The following is a 16,513-nucleotide window of genomic DNA, read 5'->3' as shown; positions in this document are numbered from 1 at the left end:
CGATGCTGGTGCTACAGTACGTTTTATGCTGGGAGGTCATTTATGTTATTTTCTTATCTGCTCTGCTAGTTAATTACTTTGCTCGCATGTAACATTCTTTCTATTTTTTTATTGTGTTTGCACAACTTTATTCTATTTCAATTAATTTTTTGATTAACTATGCGAGTTGGTTTCTGTACTTTTTTTTTCTAATCATTTGAATGATGCTTCGATCAGTATGTCTCTCTATTTTATTCCAATTTCTCATAGTTGTTGGCCATGTTTTGTTAAAACTCTTCCTAGTGCTGCTTATTACAATGTTCTTTCCATGTTTCATACTTCTCTGGCATATTCTATGTATTTACTTAGTTTTTCACCGCCTTAATTTTCACACTATGAGTTGCTGGGATGGTAAAAGCTACCATTTTGCAAGCTGTTTCCTTTTTGCTAAACTATTATCACATCTGGTCTTTTTACTTGAATGACTGTATTTCCATGTCCCATAGAGTTTCATTTCTTTCATTTTCCAATAGTAGCACCAGTTTATGTTTGTAATTTGTTTGCATAGTTTGAGCTTCAATCAATCAATTTTACCAAACTTTCACGAAAAACATGTGAAGCTGAAACCACTATCAATGATTTCTCCCACTCTTTCTGTGCCAAAACCTAAATGTGGATTCTATGAACAAAGCTTCTTTTTTAGAACTGCACGTCTGTGGAAGTCTGTTCCATTTGCATCCTTTCCAGCTGACTACAATATGGTTATCTTCAAGTCCAACGTAAATAAGTTCTTGATGAGCCATCACTTTAAGTAATCCAATTTACCAAATTTCCCCTACTAACGATTACTATGATATTGTCCCATTGACTACTGTACACTCATGGCCCTTTATCCTTGAGTTGCCTCTGGGCCTTGGTAAGTGATGACTCCTTTGTGTGTGTGTATATATATATATATATATATATATATATATATATATATATATATATATATATATGCATAAAAATCTTCCCAACCCAGTCAGCTATATATTTTTTTAAAAATTCCTTTTGGATTAGTTTGCTGTTTTCACTTATGATGTGATTTACCGTTTTGTCTCTTAGTCCACAAAGTTAGCATTTATTGAGTTTGTCTGGTTTGACTTTTATGTAGTTTGTTCTGTTCACTTTATTTATGGCTGTCAATAGCGATTCCTGTTCAAGTATCCTTTTCATAGAAATATGTTTTCATGCATTATTTGTCCATGTAATTGATTCTCTTATTTGCCATAAAAAAGAAATTTGCGACCATTGTTTGATTTGTGTTTTTTCTTTTTTTTAATTTTTCATCTAATTAAACAATTTTTCACCTCTTTCTAAGCAAAGCAATATAATAAACATGAAAAATTCTGTTCAGTTTGGTGCGATATATTACTAGTAAAATAGGTTTTATAAAAATATATTTTTGGCATATAATGCTTGTGGCACTAACAGCTTTCCTTTGTTACTTTTGCCCAAACTGGCCAAGTCTGTCTACAGCTTAGTGTCCAAATCGCTTGACAAATCATAAGCAAACTTGGTAAAAATATTGATCATGGTCTAACTTAGAACTGATTTAATTTTAGGATATTTAGGGCAAAGGTCAAGGTTACAACAAGGTGAGTTACACTTTTGATAATGATTTCAATTCTGTTTTTGTTAATTGGTCAATATCATAGCCAATTAAGTATTACATTTTATATTACATTGACCTAAAATAAATTTTGCTCAAGGTCGAAATTTTTATGGAATATCAATTTCTAATGTTTTCAAATTTCATACATAAATCATGTGCTATGGTAACAATAATCACTATGAGAATTTCAGTTTGATCAGATAAATAGGTTTTAAGTTATTAACGTTTCCCATTGCATAACGTTAGGAATACTTCACACAATATGGAGACGTTATATTTTATGATTTATTTTTTCATATTTTACTGCTTAAAATATCCATTGTATCTATTCTGTCCTAGTTGAGATTTTATTAGTACCATTCCAGTTTACAGTGGAATGTAAGTATATAAGTAGTGGCAATTGTATTCATATATACAGTGACACTCTGTAAGATTTTTAAAGGTTTAAACAGAATTTATGTCTGCTATGCCTAACACCAGGGACTTGAGCTGAACAAAGTACTTAAGGTAGTTTACATATTGTATAAGGAGAAATAAGAAACCTTTTTGTCTTTAAACACCATTTACTGACAAATTCAATATGAAAGAAACATTAGACAAACATCGATAAAAAGTGTCCTTTATTTTCTACTAGCAGCCTTACCTGCGTAATATAAAACAAATAGTAGAAATGAAATTATGTTTGAACATACCTGCTATTCTTAGGATATTGAGCAAACAACATACCCACTCTATCCAGGATATTGGGCACTTTGGATTGGCTAACTTATATTATTCACTATCTTTGATAATGCATTATTTCTTTTTTGGCTCATAGATAATACCATGCACTTTAGCTAGCATAATAAAAAAACAAAACAAAGAAAGTCTTTGCTACTGGGCTACATCATGTAATTTGTCTGGTGTACAAATAATAAAAAAACAAAGAAGTTATTTTTCTCAGTTTACACCTGCTCTATTTAGTATACTGAGCAATCTTCTATTACTATATATCATTTAACCAATACAATAATGCATTATTATTATGATGATGATTTTGAACATGCCAAGTAGATTTTGTTATATAAAGTAATGTAATAAAACAGTGATGTTATTTTTTCCGGGCAATGCAGCCTTTAAACATACCTGCTCTACCTAAAATATTGAGCACTTTACATAATATCACTTACCAGATATGACTTTCTTTTATTACTCTTGACACCCGGGCAATACGATCTACTTTGTCTAGTACAAAACATAATAACAAGACAAAGAAGTGCTTCTTCTCGGACAATGCTGCCTTTTAACACACTCTATCTAGGATACTGAGCACTCTTCTATTAATTTATACCACTTTTCATAGGTAATATAGCAATATTATTATTACGATTCCTATGCAATATAACATAATGTAATGTAACTCCCAGGCAACACATCATAGGTTTTCTTGTGTAAAAGGTATAACAAAACAGTGATATTGTTTTTATTTTGGGCAAAACAGCCTTTAAGGAAACTTGCTCTATTTAGGATATTGAGCACTCTTTTATTACTATATACGACTTACCAAATATTATAGTGGATTTTTTTTTATTTGACGGCCAGTCAACACTGAGTAGATATTCATGTATAAAACAGTATAACAAACACAGTAACATTGTTTTTCCTGAGTGATACAGCTTGCAAACATACCTGCTCTATCCATCGAGGATATTGAGCATTTTGGATGAATTAACTTATCAAATATTGAAAATAGTAAAAAAAAAATAGGTTTCTAGAAGAAATAAACATGTTTTTCCATACCTGATGAGAAATCGTTTGATGATTTTTACAAGTCATTTTAGGAATTCCTTTTATAAATTTTTTCTCTAAGGATTTTTTTATGGGATGTTAGGTCCTGTGACTAACTTGCCTACTCTAAAATGCTTCCTTTGAATTTAACAACTTCCACAGCAATAGGCTTTACATATTGAACAATAAAACAATTTATCTGTAAGATTTAAGCAAGTTTTTAGAAGTTTTACGATAGAAGAAAAACAACCCCAAAAAAGTAATATTTTACTTAGGATTGTACTTTGATGATTATTAGGGCTAGGACAACAGCATATTCTTTTCATTGTTTTGACTCTCGAGTGTGTATCCGTTGATATCATATGCTTTTATTTCGAGTGATGTGGTTCTCAGTTGATTAATTGTGTCGGCTATATACTTGAGAGTCAAAACAATGAAAAGAATATGCTGTTGTCATAGCCCTAATAGTTACATATCGACTGCATCTTATACAACTAAATATTTTAACACTGCTTTCAACAAAACGTTTAAGTTTTTACTTATCAGATTAATATTTTGTTGCAGAATGAAGCTAACTCTTTGAAGTGATTAACAATAAATAGATTCAACATCATTTGATTTCGCTTTTCTTAGTTTTTCCTAGGAGGTCATGAATGCAGTCTTACATAGTGAATTGTCCTTCTTTTCCAACTGCCATGGGTTCTATCTTCAAATTTCCTTTAAGGCTAATAAATGCCTTTCAAATTACTTTCTAACTAATGCAGTTGTTTGTTCACTTCATTCATAAAGATGTCCATGTTTTTTTTTTTCCAAGATTTGTAATCAAGCCAGCTTGATTCATTTTCAAATCATTGCAACTGTATTGGATAAATGTTAATTCAACGGTTTGGAGCATCTTTTCCTTCTCTGAACTTCCTAGGGTCCTTTGACTCATTGTGCCAGGAAAAAATCCAAAATCTCAAATCTCTATATATAAAGTAGTAGCATTCATGTGTTTGTCTCTGTGTCTGTGTGTACAACACTTCTACAGACCACACCACGGGATCGATCATGACCAAACCTAACATGATGATGGTCTACGACCTAGGGATGGTGCACGCTATTTTTCAAGGTCAAGGTCAAAAGTCAGGACTTTGCTGTATGCTCGGATACTAGCTTTGCAGGTACCTGAGCGTACAGCAAAGTGCCATGCCAAGCACCTTTATCTTTGCTAGTTGCTCATATTTGTGTTGCTTGATTAAAAAATTCAAATTAATCATTTGAACGCACAATAAAAATGTTACTTTGTGAATGCGTCAAAAATCTGTGCATCTTACATAATAACTAAATATTTGTTATTTCTTATCATATATACGATATTCTAAGTATTTCCTATGTTCAACTAAAATTTAAGATTTTCAGCCATAGTAGAAATTACTCTTTTTTTAACCTTGAAAAATCTTCAATAAATCTTATGCCACAGAGGATGTCCGTAAGAGGGCATGTTGTAAATTTCATTTTTAATGATCATGCATCAAATTTATGTTTAATATTTCATTTTGAATATAAATTTAACAATTATCACTAAATAAGTTCTCTTGCAAAATTTGATGTATCATTTTTATCAAGAAAATAATTTTTTTAAACAAAAACCTATTTACAATATTTATTAATATATAACTGAGAATATTATATCTTATATAAACCGTTTGCAACTTGATTTAAAAATAACTCTTATGACTAAAGAACAATTTTTAGTTAAGGAGAAAGACTTACTTATCTCCCTGTTTTCCTCCACTTTTTGGGTTGATAAAAACAACTAATGGATGTGTTCCAGGAACAGGGTCGATTTGGAATGAACTTTGATGCTGTAGAAAAGAAAAGGAAGAATTCAAATCGTGAGAATACAAAACATTGATGTTAAATATTCATGAAAATTTGCATTTTCAAATCGTATAAAGTGATTAAAAGATATTTTAATAACAACTCAATGAAAATTTCATTAAAAAATAGTTGTATATTATCAATAGCAAACCACACAAAAATAATAAAAGGAAAAGAAAAAATGCAACTCATACTAAATATATTTTAAATATCTATAATAAATACATATTTTAATTTGTTTTAAAGAAAATTGATTACACTAGAAAAATGAAGTAGCAATTATATTTTTTAGGTTTACACATACTATTATAATTATTGTTATAATTTTTATATGTAAAATAGTTTATAAATAATTTGACATCAATAAAAAAAATACCTATATAGCTTTTATTTGTAAAATATAAGTTGTAATGGAAACTAATCCGTTTGTAAATGAAAGTCTACAAAGAATTTTGTACATTTTTCTTTAATTTTACTTTTTATAGAGAAAAATATTTCCTGAACGGAGGAAATATTACATTACAGAAGTAAAATTTTTAAAAACTGGTGTATCAAAATTTTTGTAAGCTTTCATTTACTAAATTAACTTAAATATTCAGTCCAAGAAAGTATACATTCCAATGAGTATTACTTCTCTTGTATCGTTCAAGTTAGAGTTATAGATATAACAAAAAAAAATGAATATTCTGGAAAAATTTGATCACAAAGACAGTAAAGATATTAATGAAATAAAAATATTTGTGTCAATTTTAATAAATGTCTTCAAAAATACATTTTTATTATTTATATATATATTATAGAATTTAAACAAAATAACACTTTCCTAAATATTATAAAAGTATATAAAAAAATGAGTATGTGTGTGTGTGTGTGTGTGTGTGTGTGTGTGTGTGTGTGTGTGTGTGTATGTGTGTGTGTGTGTTGGAGAGAGATTATTTCAATTAAAAAGTTGTTCCAAAGAACTTTATGAAAGATATTACCAAGAAGACATGGATAAGTTATTAACTGCCACATTTTTGTTTCAAAAACCTTTTTCTCAACAAAATTTCCGTCGTAATTAAAATCTCAGATTTTGTTAGTATTAAAAGAGAACTTAAAACATACTTTTTGAAAGAAAACTCGAACAATTAATAATCTATTAATGTCTTATTGGTAATATTTTTCATTAATTTCTGAAAAGAAGTCTTCAATTTATTTTTATAAAAATTTGAATTCACTTTTCTTCGAATATGAAAGTAAAAATATTTTTTTTTATTTGCATTCATCTCTTCACTTCTAGTTTCGATTTGTCTTTTTGTTCCTGATATTATTTCAAAGAAAAAAGAGGGTGTGAGTGGTTATGCCTTAATGGCCAAACAATGGAGGTCGCTATTACTGATTGTACTCATCAATGTCACCTCATTCCTGCAATGCTAATCAAGAAACCAACTTCTAGTATGAATACTCATTTCATGCTTGCCTGTTCCTAAGAGAAAATGGAAATAATTTCTGTATAATATTGATTGTTATGATTATAAATTTATTAGTGAAAGCCATACTTTAATATTACAATATTGTTTGTTTGTTTTTGTTTTCCTGTATTTTTAACATAAAAATTAATTTTATTTTTCAGTGTTGAGGGAATACTAGCGTTACATATATATATATAGATGATCCATCTATGAATTCTGACGATGCTAGTTGGATATTTCCTCTCTTTGAGGATCTTCTTCTAGCTGAAACAATATGTAAACTCATTCTGGACTCACAGTAATAAATTTCATATATATATATATATATATATATATATATATATATATATGTAACGCTAGTATTCCCTCAACACTGTAAAGATTCCTACTACTCAAATCCTACCACTCAAATAGATTCTTCCCTCAAACTCCTAGACTTTGGAATTTACTACCTGCTTCCCTGGCTATACTGACACGCAGAAGTTAAAGTGTAATGTGAACAAACATCTTGCTGCTCAACTCTCAACATAATATCCTTGAAAATTTGGTTACAAATAGTAGCTCTTCACGACTTAGTGGCACTGCCTATTTGGGATGAAATAACGTTTATATATACCCAGACTTGAGATAGGGTGAAATTATTATATATATATGTCATCCACATACAGTACTGCTTCGCGGTTTCACATCTCATCAATGCGGCTAGACAAGCAACTACCTCAAGCCAGGATTGAAACCTGACCGCCCAAACGACAGTCGGAGCTTCTGTTGCGCTATTCAGCTGAATTCAATTTGTTTACATAAAGAACATCGCTTAATATACTAATGATTATTTGTATATCACTTCCCAATATGCTCAACCCAATATAGGGAGCATTATATATATATATATATATATATATATATATATATATATATATATATATATATATATATATAGATAGATAGATAGATAGATAGATAGATAGATAGATGGATAGATAGATAGATAGATAGATAGATACAGGCTTGAGATATTCAAAAGTAGGAACTAGTGAATTCAACAAGATTGTTAAATAGTGCTCGATAACAAGAGCAAAATATTTTTTATTTATTTGAAGGTAAAAAGTTACATTTGGTCGCTACAAACAACCATTTGTTTCAGTCAATGAGACTTCATCAGGCGACTCTGAACCATTCGATGTTAAAGAAAAGGAAAAAGTGAGCTCTTCAAAAAAAGACCACAAAGTTGCAAGCTCTATAAAAAAGAAGGATAAAAATGGAAAAATCGTATTACAACCTTTTTGGAAAATCGTTCAAACATTGCCATAGCATATATTAACAGCTGGATAAATAGACAATATAAATTTGAAATTATTAAAGCAGTTCACCATGTTTACCAGAACAGTAGGTTGTGTTAGTTGGCGATGTGGGGAGGGTTTGATTTAAACTGAACATCGAGTTTCCTTAAGCGTGTCTGTTGATAAGCTAATTTTTGCATGTCGCAAAAAGGTTTGCAAGTATATTCGCTGATCAACTAATTGTCGTCTGTCTGAGAAAGTTGAAGGGTTGGGAGAGGGGAGAGGGCTTAATAAAAGGAAATAAAGAAAAGTGAGATAGAGAGACTAGTTAATAACGAATTGAATCTGGCGAAAAGTAGAAGAAAGATGGAGATAAAAAGAGATTAGGAGTGGGGCTGGGGTGGGGGGAGAAAAAGAAAGAAAGAGAGAGAGAGAAAAAAGAAAATAAAAACAATAAACTGGAATCCCATCCCATCACTATGATAAAGTATAAATCTCTAAGCATTCATAGACTCATATATGCATATACACATTGAAACATATAACATGTACGCACGTACATACACATAAACAAACATATGTACACAAATACTCACACACACACATATATATTTTAAACTTATGAAATTGCCATATATATATATATATATATATATATATATATATATATATATATATATATATTGTAAGTAAATAATTTAAAAATATTAAATTTATAAAATTAAGTTATTGGTTAATGAATTATATTTAAATTTACGGTCAAAACAGTGTTATGGAGTTATGAGAATTTTAAAATTTAAGCGGGGTACATATAAACGCGCGTGCGCCCGCACACGCACATATGTGAATATATAAATGCGTACGTGCATGCATTTTATTATTCTTATTATTTTCAAAATTATTAAAGCAATTAACAATATTTTCATATTATATGTGTTATATAAGATGCTAATTTTATCATATATATATATATATATATATATATATATATATATATATATATATATAATCATGGGTGTAAACGATCTATCAAAATAAGTGACTTCTTAGTTATAATGTCTGTTATTTTGTACATGTTAGATTAAAGCATCGGTAGAATAGATAACTATTATTTAATTTAATGTGCATAATATCCTTGTTTTTTTTTACACCTGTTTTTATAAATTGGAGAGGGGGAGGAGTTCTGGTTTAGTTCATGGATTTGAAAATTTAAGAGTTGGCGATTTATACCATACTAGATACATAATGGTAAACTACACCTATACACATACATATACTTAACAGACATTTACATATTCATATACACCTATAGACACAAAAATAGGAGGATAAATACAAATACAATAGAATCACTAAATGCATTAGTTGTGATGATCAGCAAACCTTACTTGATCTCTTGATCTCATACATAGACATACATGTAGTTATATCAATATTGAAACATATACTTAAGGGAGGAAAAATACAGAAATTATATACTGGTTGATATACATATGTAACATGAAAGTTAATTAGATTAGGTTAGGGAGATGGATGGGTATAGTTATGTGTACGTTTATAATATAAGTGAAAAAAAAACAAAACAAAAAAAACAGAGATATAGACATGTGTTGACATAAAATTTGTACAGAATTCACAGGATATACATATATAACATATAAAATAGATCTGTAGGATACATATACATAACAAATATGAATGAGTCTCTGAAATAAAAAATATATAATTATTTATGGTTATAGAAGTGTGCATAGAGGGGTAGATATTTGTGTCCTGTATATCTTTCCTTGAATGTGTTAGTTAATGTTTTGGATATAACATTAGATTTAAAGAAGGGGTGTTATGGACCATATAAAGAAAGATATACAGGACACAAATGCTCCTTTGAAAATCCAAACTATATAGACAGAACATCACTACCTAAATACTGTAATGAATTAATTGAACAGGGATCATTACCAATTATAAATTGAAATATCCTTAGGAGAGCAAACATCCGTTCATCTATAAATTTTGCGTTGAATGGTTCATTGTCGCTTGATGAAGTCTCATTGACTGAAACAGATGATTGTTTGTATAGACCAAATGTAACTGTTTACCTTCGAATATATATATATATATATATATATATATATATATATATATATATATATATATATATATATATATATTGTTGATGTAGAATTATGGGACGAGATTGATTAAAACGCATTGATAAAACATTCTGTTAGTTAATTTTTGTTCTTTACAAAATATTACAGTTGAAAATATAATAACAGTCTGAATAAATTAATGAAGGCTTGTGATATTGTCATATTGAACCGGAATTAGTTCTTTCATGAATTGCCATCATGAAATAATTGTCTTTACATGTTTATGCAAATATTTGATTGGTGGAAATGTTTGCTATGGTTGATTGAGCAGTTAACACAGATTACACATATCATCAAATGGTCTTGTAGAAAAGGACAACAAAAGGAAATCTGTTGGTCAATAAAAACGCAAAGAATTTTAATCACAAATTCGGAGAGAAAATTTGGTTAAAATGAGTAAAAGCAGCAAAGTTATTAGAAAGGGAAGAAATGTTAGCAAAAAGATAAAAAAGACATCAGATAATTTTTTTTTTTTAAAAGTGTGGATTTTAATTACAAGAAAAGAAACCAGCAGAAAATTGAAGTAGAAAAAAAGGTGGTTTTGGCATTAATCCTCTTATCCAAATATGCCAGAGCTAAATAAATATAATTGCTTGATTAATTGAAAAAAAAATTAAAGAAAAACATTTAAAGGACAATTGATGATAAGAAAATGTTTTCATAAATAAACAAAAATTATAATCTTTCAATTGTTTAATACAGTAAAAATGTTAATTCAACTAAAAATAGAAAAGAAAATGCTGACAAATTAGATATTCTAAAAAAAAAGATTACAAGTTTAAAATATTTGCAAATCAGTATTTTCTATTGGATTAAATTGTTTCAATGCCATTCTTCACATCTCATCAGATGTTTTTTTTGTTTCTTATCTAAATAGCAACAATTAATGCTATTTCCATTATTCGTTTTTTTTTTTTTTTTTTTTTGCTATAGTTTTTAAATACAGTTTCAATAAAACATTATTTTTATTGAACAAAAGAAATAAATTATTTCAAAAATAATTTACTTGAATGAATTAAGGAGAAGCTAACAACAAAATAAAATATCTACCCAATGAGATTAACAATCAAATTGAAGCAATTGTAATCAACAAGTTGACAATCATATAACAGTACCAAAAATTCAACATCAGCAAATATTGTAATATTTGTTCATGCTGAATTTTTGGAGCAGAATTACAAAATATTGACTATGTCATAAATTCTACACAATTATAATATATTTCTGTTGAACTTAAATCCTAAATTTTGAGCTGAATTTCACCTGCAATTTTTACTCGTACCATAGAGCTTTGGACTATTTCATTTTTTATATTTATATAACCGAAAATTTTTTTTTTCTCTTTATGATGTTTGAATATTTGAACATGACTTTCTTTAAAACACACACACGTATATAGACAAGTTTATCTCCCTCTCTCTATATATATATATGTGTGTGTGTGTGTGTGTGTGTGTGTGTGTGTGTGTGTGTGTGTGGATGCGTGTGAAAAAGAGAACGTTGTTTGGTATTCCATGTATGCTTCTAGAGATGTAATATATGATGTGTTGTGTTTGAAGCCTACAACTATGTTACTGTTTTAATAATTTTTAATATTATTCAATCTTTTGAATAGCCTGTGTTTTACAGCTAGAATAATCGAAGAGAATCCATAAATGAGCACTCCCAAGTATGAGTGTGCAAGTAAATTAAACTGGCAAATTCTTTTATTTGGAATGTAGAGGGTCAAAAACAAAGGGAGTTGGCTACATATTGTTGAAATATGTTTAAATGTTGTTTTATGTTATATTTATATAGAGATCTGACTATTTAATTATTTAAATATAATTATTGTGTGATGATTTTTTGTGGGACAATAACCCAATTTTCCTACTTTCGCTGAGTACTGGGTGATGTAAATAAATGGCTCATGACATTGTAATTTTGTTTCCAGAATCTCGTGTTCTGTTGAGTTTGAGTAAATCTGTATTTGAATTTATACGTTGAACAGTCAGATAAGTTTAACTATGTCTAGCGGCTGATATTATTTTTAAAGGGCAGAATGAAAGGCCTTTTTTCCAGTAGAAAGTTTTCCTCTTCGATGAGAGTGTATTGAGAAAGGTTTATAATAGAGTTTTTTTTCTAGTTGTGTGTTTGGTGTGAGTTAAGTGCACAGTGTAGTCTGATAGAATTTTGTACGTTGGGTATGCATTTGAGAATGAAATTTTTGCCTATTAGATTGCTGAGTTTGTGACATTTTTGTGTAGGATTCTATTAAATTTTTTCTGGTAAATGTGGTTCATGGATTGGAAGATTATGAAAGTGATGTTACTAGAAAATGTTCTGTGGAGAAACTAGTACATTTTCCTTGAGTTCTTCCACTTCCTACAATAATAAAAACACTATAATTATACCCTTATATAGTCAAACGATTACTGTTAAACATTTTCCTAAAAAAATTACTAATATACCACAGACATGCATAAAAATCTAAATAACTGTAAGTATAACTCAAACAAAATCACTATAACGTATACAGACTATTAAACAGTAAATAATCAATAAAATAATATATCACAGACATAGAATACAATCTAATGATTATAGCATAGAAATAGAAATTGTTTTTACTTCTAGATCAGAATGACCCAACACAATCATCAGCACACATAAAAGGGTGTTTAAAAATACGTAACTAGTTGAAATAATCAATGCAATATTTGTTTTTTTTATATTTAAATACTGATAAGCAACTGCTTACAAATTGATAATGAAATGTGTTAATATCAGCCTTGATTACTAACCATTTCACACGTTTCGACTGTGGATAGAATTGTAAATAATTAAATTAATTCAATAATACACAGTAAAATAAATTTATCTACTTGTTGATTTCTGAGTCAGTTAGTGAAGGAGAAATCTTTCTAGACAGAGGAAATTATTATCTTTATTTCCATTCCAATCTAGTTTTCCTCTTTGGAAGTATAGACTTTTATCACAACAAAAACTGACCTTGTGTCCAACTCTGTCCTGGTGAAGAGACAAGTAAATAGAAGCATAACACACCATTACTGAGGGTGAACAAAGGTAAACACGCATGCGTCAGTTCAGCAATTAGACAAAACTAATGTAAACAAATAAATTAATCACTCATTCAAAATATGGTTTGCTTTTTTACTATGTATATAAAAAAGATATATAAAATACTGGTTTACTCTGATTAAACAGCTCACAATCTTTATTTATTTACAATGAATGTGAAACGACGTATGGCTACTATATACTGTTATGCGCCATTAATGAAATAAACATCTATTTTTAAAAATAACAGGATCTAGATACAGTTTAACTACATTTAACATGTATTAATTAAAACAGAAATGAACATGACACAAGATTCTAAACAAAACTAAACCGCCATTGGCCGTTTATTTACATAATTCAGTATTCATAACTACAATGGAAGTAGGGTTATAGTCTTGCAGAATATCATCGCACAACAATTATATTAATTAAATTACCGTATATTTTTTATATAAAAAAGAAATAATAACATCTAAATATATTTCAAGGACACCTAGTTTCATGTCAACAAATGATTTGATTGTTCAATTTGTAGCACATTTATACCCCGCACATTTCTCGTTTTTCTTTCTCGTTCTAATAATATATATATATATATATATATAGTAAAATAATGCGGATAAATTATGATGGTTCCAGGTTAGGTGAAAGTACTTGGGCAAGTTCATCAACCTGAAATTAGAATACTCATGAGACAATTTAAATGATCAGATAGAAAATGTGTAGACCTATTTTTTCTGTATTCTTCAACAAAATATGTTTGGATGATTAAATCATATATATCTATAATATAAAGCTGTGTGTGTGTGTGTGTGTGTGTGTGTGTGTGTGTGTGTGTGTGTGTGTGTGGTCACGAATAGGCTCCTATATGGTTGACTATTTTAAAAAACTGATTACATATAATGATAGAAGATGTATCGAGACACAGGAATGGGTATGTTTGATCTGGCAGAACGGTGGTTCATTAAAATTGTGGGGTCTGCGTTCGCACCTGGTCCACAAAGTATGGAAATAAAAATTAAAAGATTAAAAAAAAAAAAAACGTTTACAAGTGTTTTTGATATAGATGTACATAAGAATACTTTGATAGTATGTTTTAACTTAAATAGGGATGGTATAATAGAATTGTGGGGTCTGCGTTCACGCCTGGCCTCCATAGAATGGAAATAGGCACAAACTTTAAAGACATTTCATATCTATCTGCGTAAGTATACTTTGATAATTATGTTTCAGTTTGAAGAAATATGGTATAATAAAATTATGGGGTGTTTGTTCGCACCTGACCTCCATAGAATGGAAATATGTCATAAAGTTTTTTAATGCAGATCCACAGAATATTGTGATAAGTGTTTCAGTGTGAACAGGTATGGTATAATAAATCATGGGGTTTATCTATTTTATTTTTACTTTAATCATATTTTGCTTTGGTTTTGATACCCCCAAATTCAACCCAAATTTACAATCCTTCCTACAACTCTATGATACTTTCATAAATCAGAGTCCATTTTCTGTAGGCTGTTTTTAAACGCAGTCAACGACGGGTACTTTTGCTAGTATATATATATATATATATATATATATATATATTTGTTACCAACAAAAAGTTAATTTTGTACATGATAAACCTGGTGCGTTTGTGGTGATGGGATTTCTTTTCCCCAAACGAACACACCGGTTATATCATGTAAAAAATGAACTTTTTTATTGGTAATAACATCTGCCGATTTTTACGAAAACATAAAACTGTCATCCCATTAACGAAACGGCTGTAATGAAGAGATCCAAGATGAAATGAACAAGTTATATAAAAGAAATATATATATACTAGCTGTACCCGGCCACGCGTTGCTGTGGCTCAGTTTGTTAAAATGGAACACATTCCTCATAAAAAATTGCATTTTGTATTGTTTATTTATTTTATTATTTTTGCAATTTTTTTTATCAATAAAAGTTGTTTTTTCCCCAAGAAAAGGTGAATTATTTACCATAAATTGTTAGGTGAAAGTTTTGTTTTTTTTTCAGGAAAACTTGCACTTTTTTTTTTAAAAGAAAGTTGGCAGTAAACATTTCTTTTTGAAAACAGAATTTTTATTATAAACAGAAAAAATCAATGCTTTATATGAACACTGTAAATAGTTAGGTGAAAGTAGAGAAAAGTTAGATTTTTTTTTCAAGAGAATGTACAAATTTTTTTTGTCAATAGATGTTAAGAAAATAAACAGAAAAAATACTCCCATCATTAATTAATTATGCAAAAAAATAAATAAAATGTGGATTTAGTGTTTCAACAGTTGAACAACGCTCGGCTGAATCCGGTGATTACCGGTTGAACCCTAAATTGGAATCTGGTGTGGGGGGTTTAAATTCTGCATGAGTACCATTCTTTTTAATTTTGTCTTTTGTTCAATTTTTTGTGTGGGCTTTTAGCGCTAGCAAACTAACAAATTTAACCAAAATGCAAAAAATTCAACAATTAAATAATTTTAATAAGTGCCCAGCTTCTAATACAATTCCTAGTAAATCAATCCCCCTTATTGGAAACACTGAAGGGAAGGACGAAGCCAAATCATTGCCAGTATGTTTGGGAGAGATTCTATAGGTGTATCAGAAAGTGGCCATTAAAAATGATAATCAGAACCTTAATAATTCAACTTAGTATTTTTTAAAGTTTTTAAGTGTTGTTTTTTCTTGTAAACAAATTTTGTCTTCAATTTGTAAAGCCGTTCTTCCCCCCCCCCCACCATAACAACAATTCTATTATTTATTTATTTAAATGTAGCTGTAGTGTGCGTTACGTCGGGCGGACGTCTCAAAGATTAGATAATAGGGTAAAACAACATGTTCCATCCAAAATTCGAAATGGAAACTACCTACCTTCGGACGTTTTGAACAATACCCATGGCTCATCTATAAGAGAGCACCTTATAAATAATCGTATTTGCGCTTTGAATTTTAGTGCAAACTTTTTTTCCATCCTTAGTAAGTTGCACTCTTTTTATCATCTTAAAATTCTAGAAACTATATACATTAAGACTCTGAGACCTTCTCTTTGCAAACAAAAAGAGAATCTCTTAGGGTTTAATCTAGTTTCTATTTAATAATTATTCCTCCCCTTTTTTTATACATATATTCCCCCTACTTTTTCATCTCCGATTCATTGTTCCCCCCTTTTTCTTTTTAAAACGTAATTAAGCTCGATTTTAGCTCTGTTGAGCGAGCTTCGAAACTCATCAGCTGACACATTCATTTTTATTTTTTAATTTCACGATCTTAAATAAATAATGTTTTCGAACAAGTTTAAAT

General features: G+C 29.2%; 1 protein-coding gene across 11 annotated transcripts in view; it reads right to left on the bottom strand.

The window, feature by feature from the left end:
• LOC145284745 (diacylglycerol kinase beta-like) overlaps window positions 1–16,513 on the bottom strand; it is a 616,369-nt gene that overhangs the window by 68,044 nt on the left and 531,812 nt on the right. For all 11 annotated transcript variants that reach the window (XM_080133693.1, XM_080133697.1, XM_080133689.1 and 8 more), the window contains one exon: window positions 5,156–5,247. In XM_080133693.1, the coding sequence (XP_079989819.1) occupies window positions 5,156–5,247 (92 nt within the window). The remainder of the gene's footprint in view (window positions 1–5,155; window positions 5,248–16,513) is intronic.

Source organism: Euprymna scolopes, chromosome 9 (assembly GCF_053919585.1).
Source record: "Euprymna scolopes isolate OS-2025 chromosome 9, ASM5391958v1, whole genome shotgun sequence".
Classification (NCBI taxonomy): Eukaryota; Metazoa; Mollusca; class Cephalopoda; order Sepiida; family Sepiolidae; genus Euprymna; species Euprymna scolopes.
Note: the sequence above shows the minus strand (reverse complement) of the source record. Positions and strands in the feature narration are given on the sequence as shown.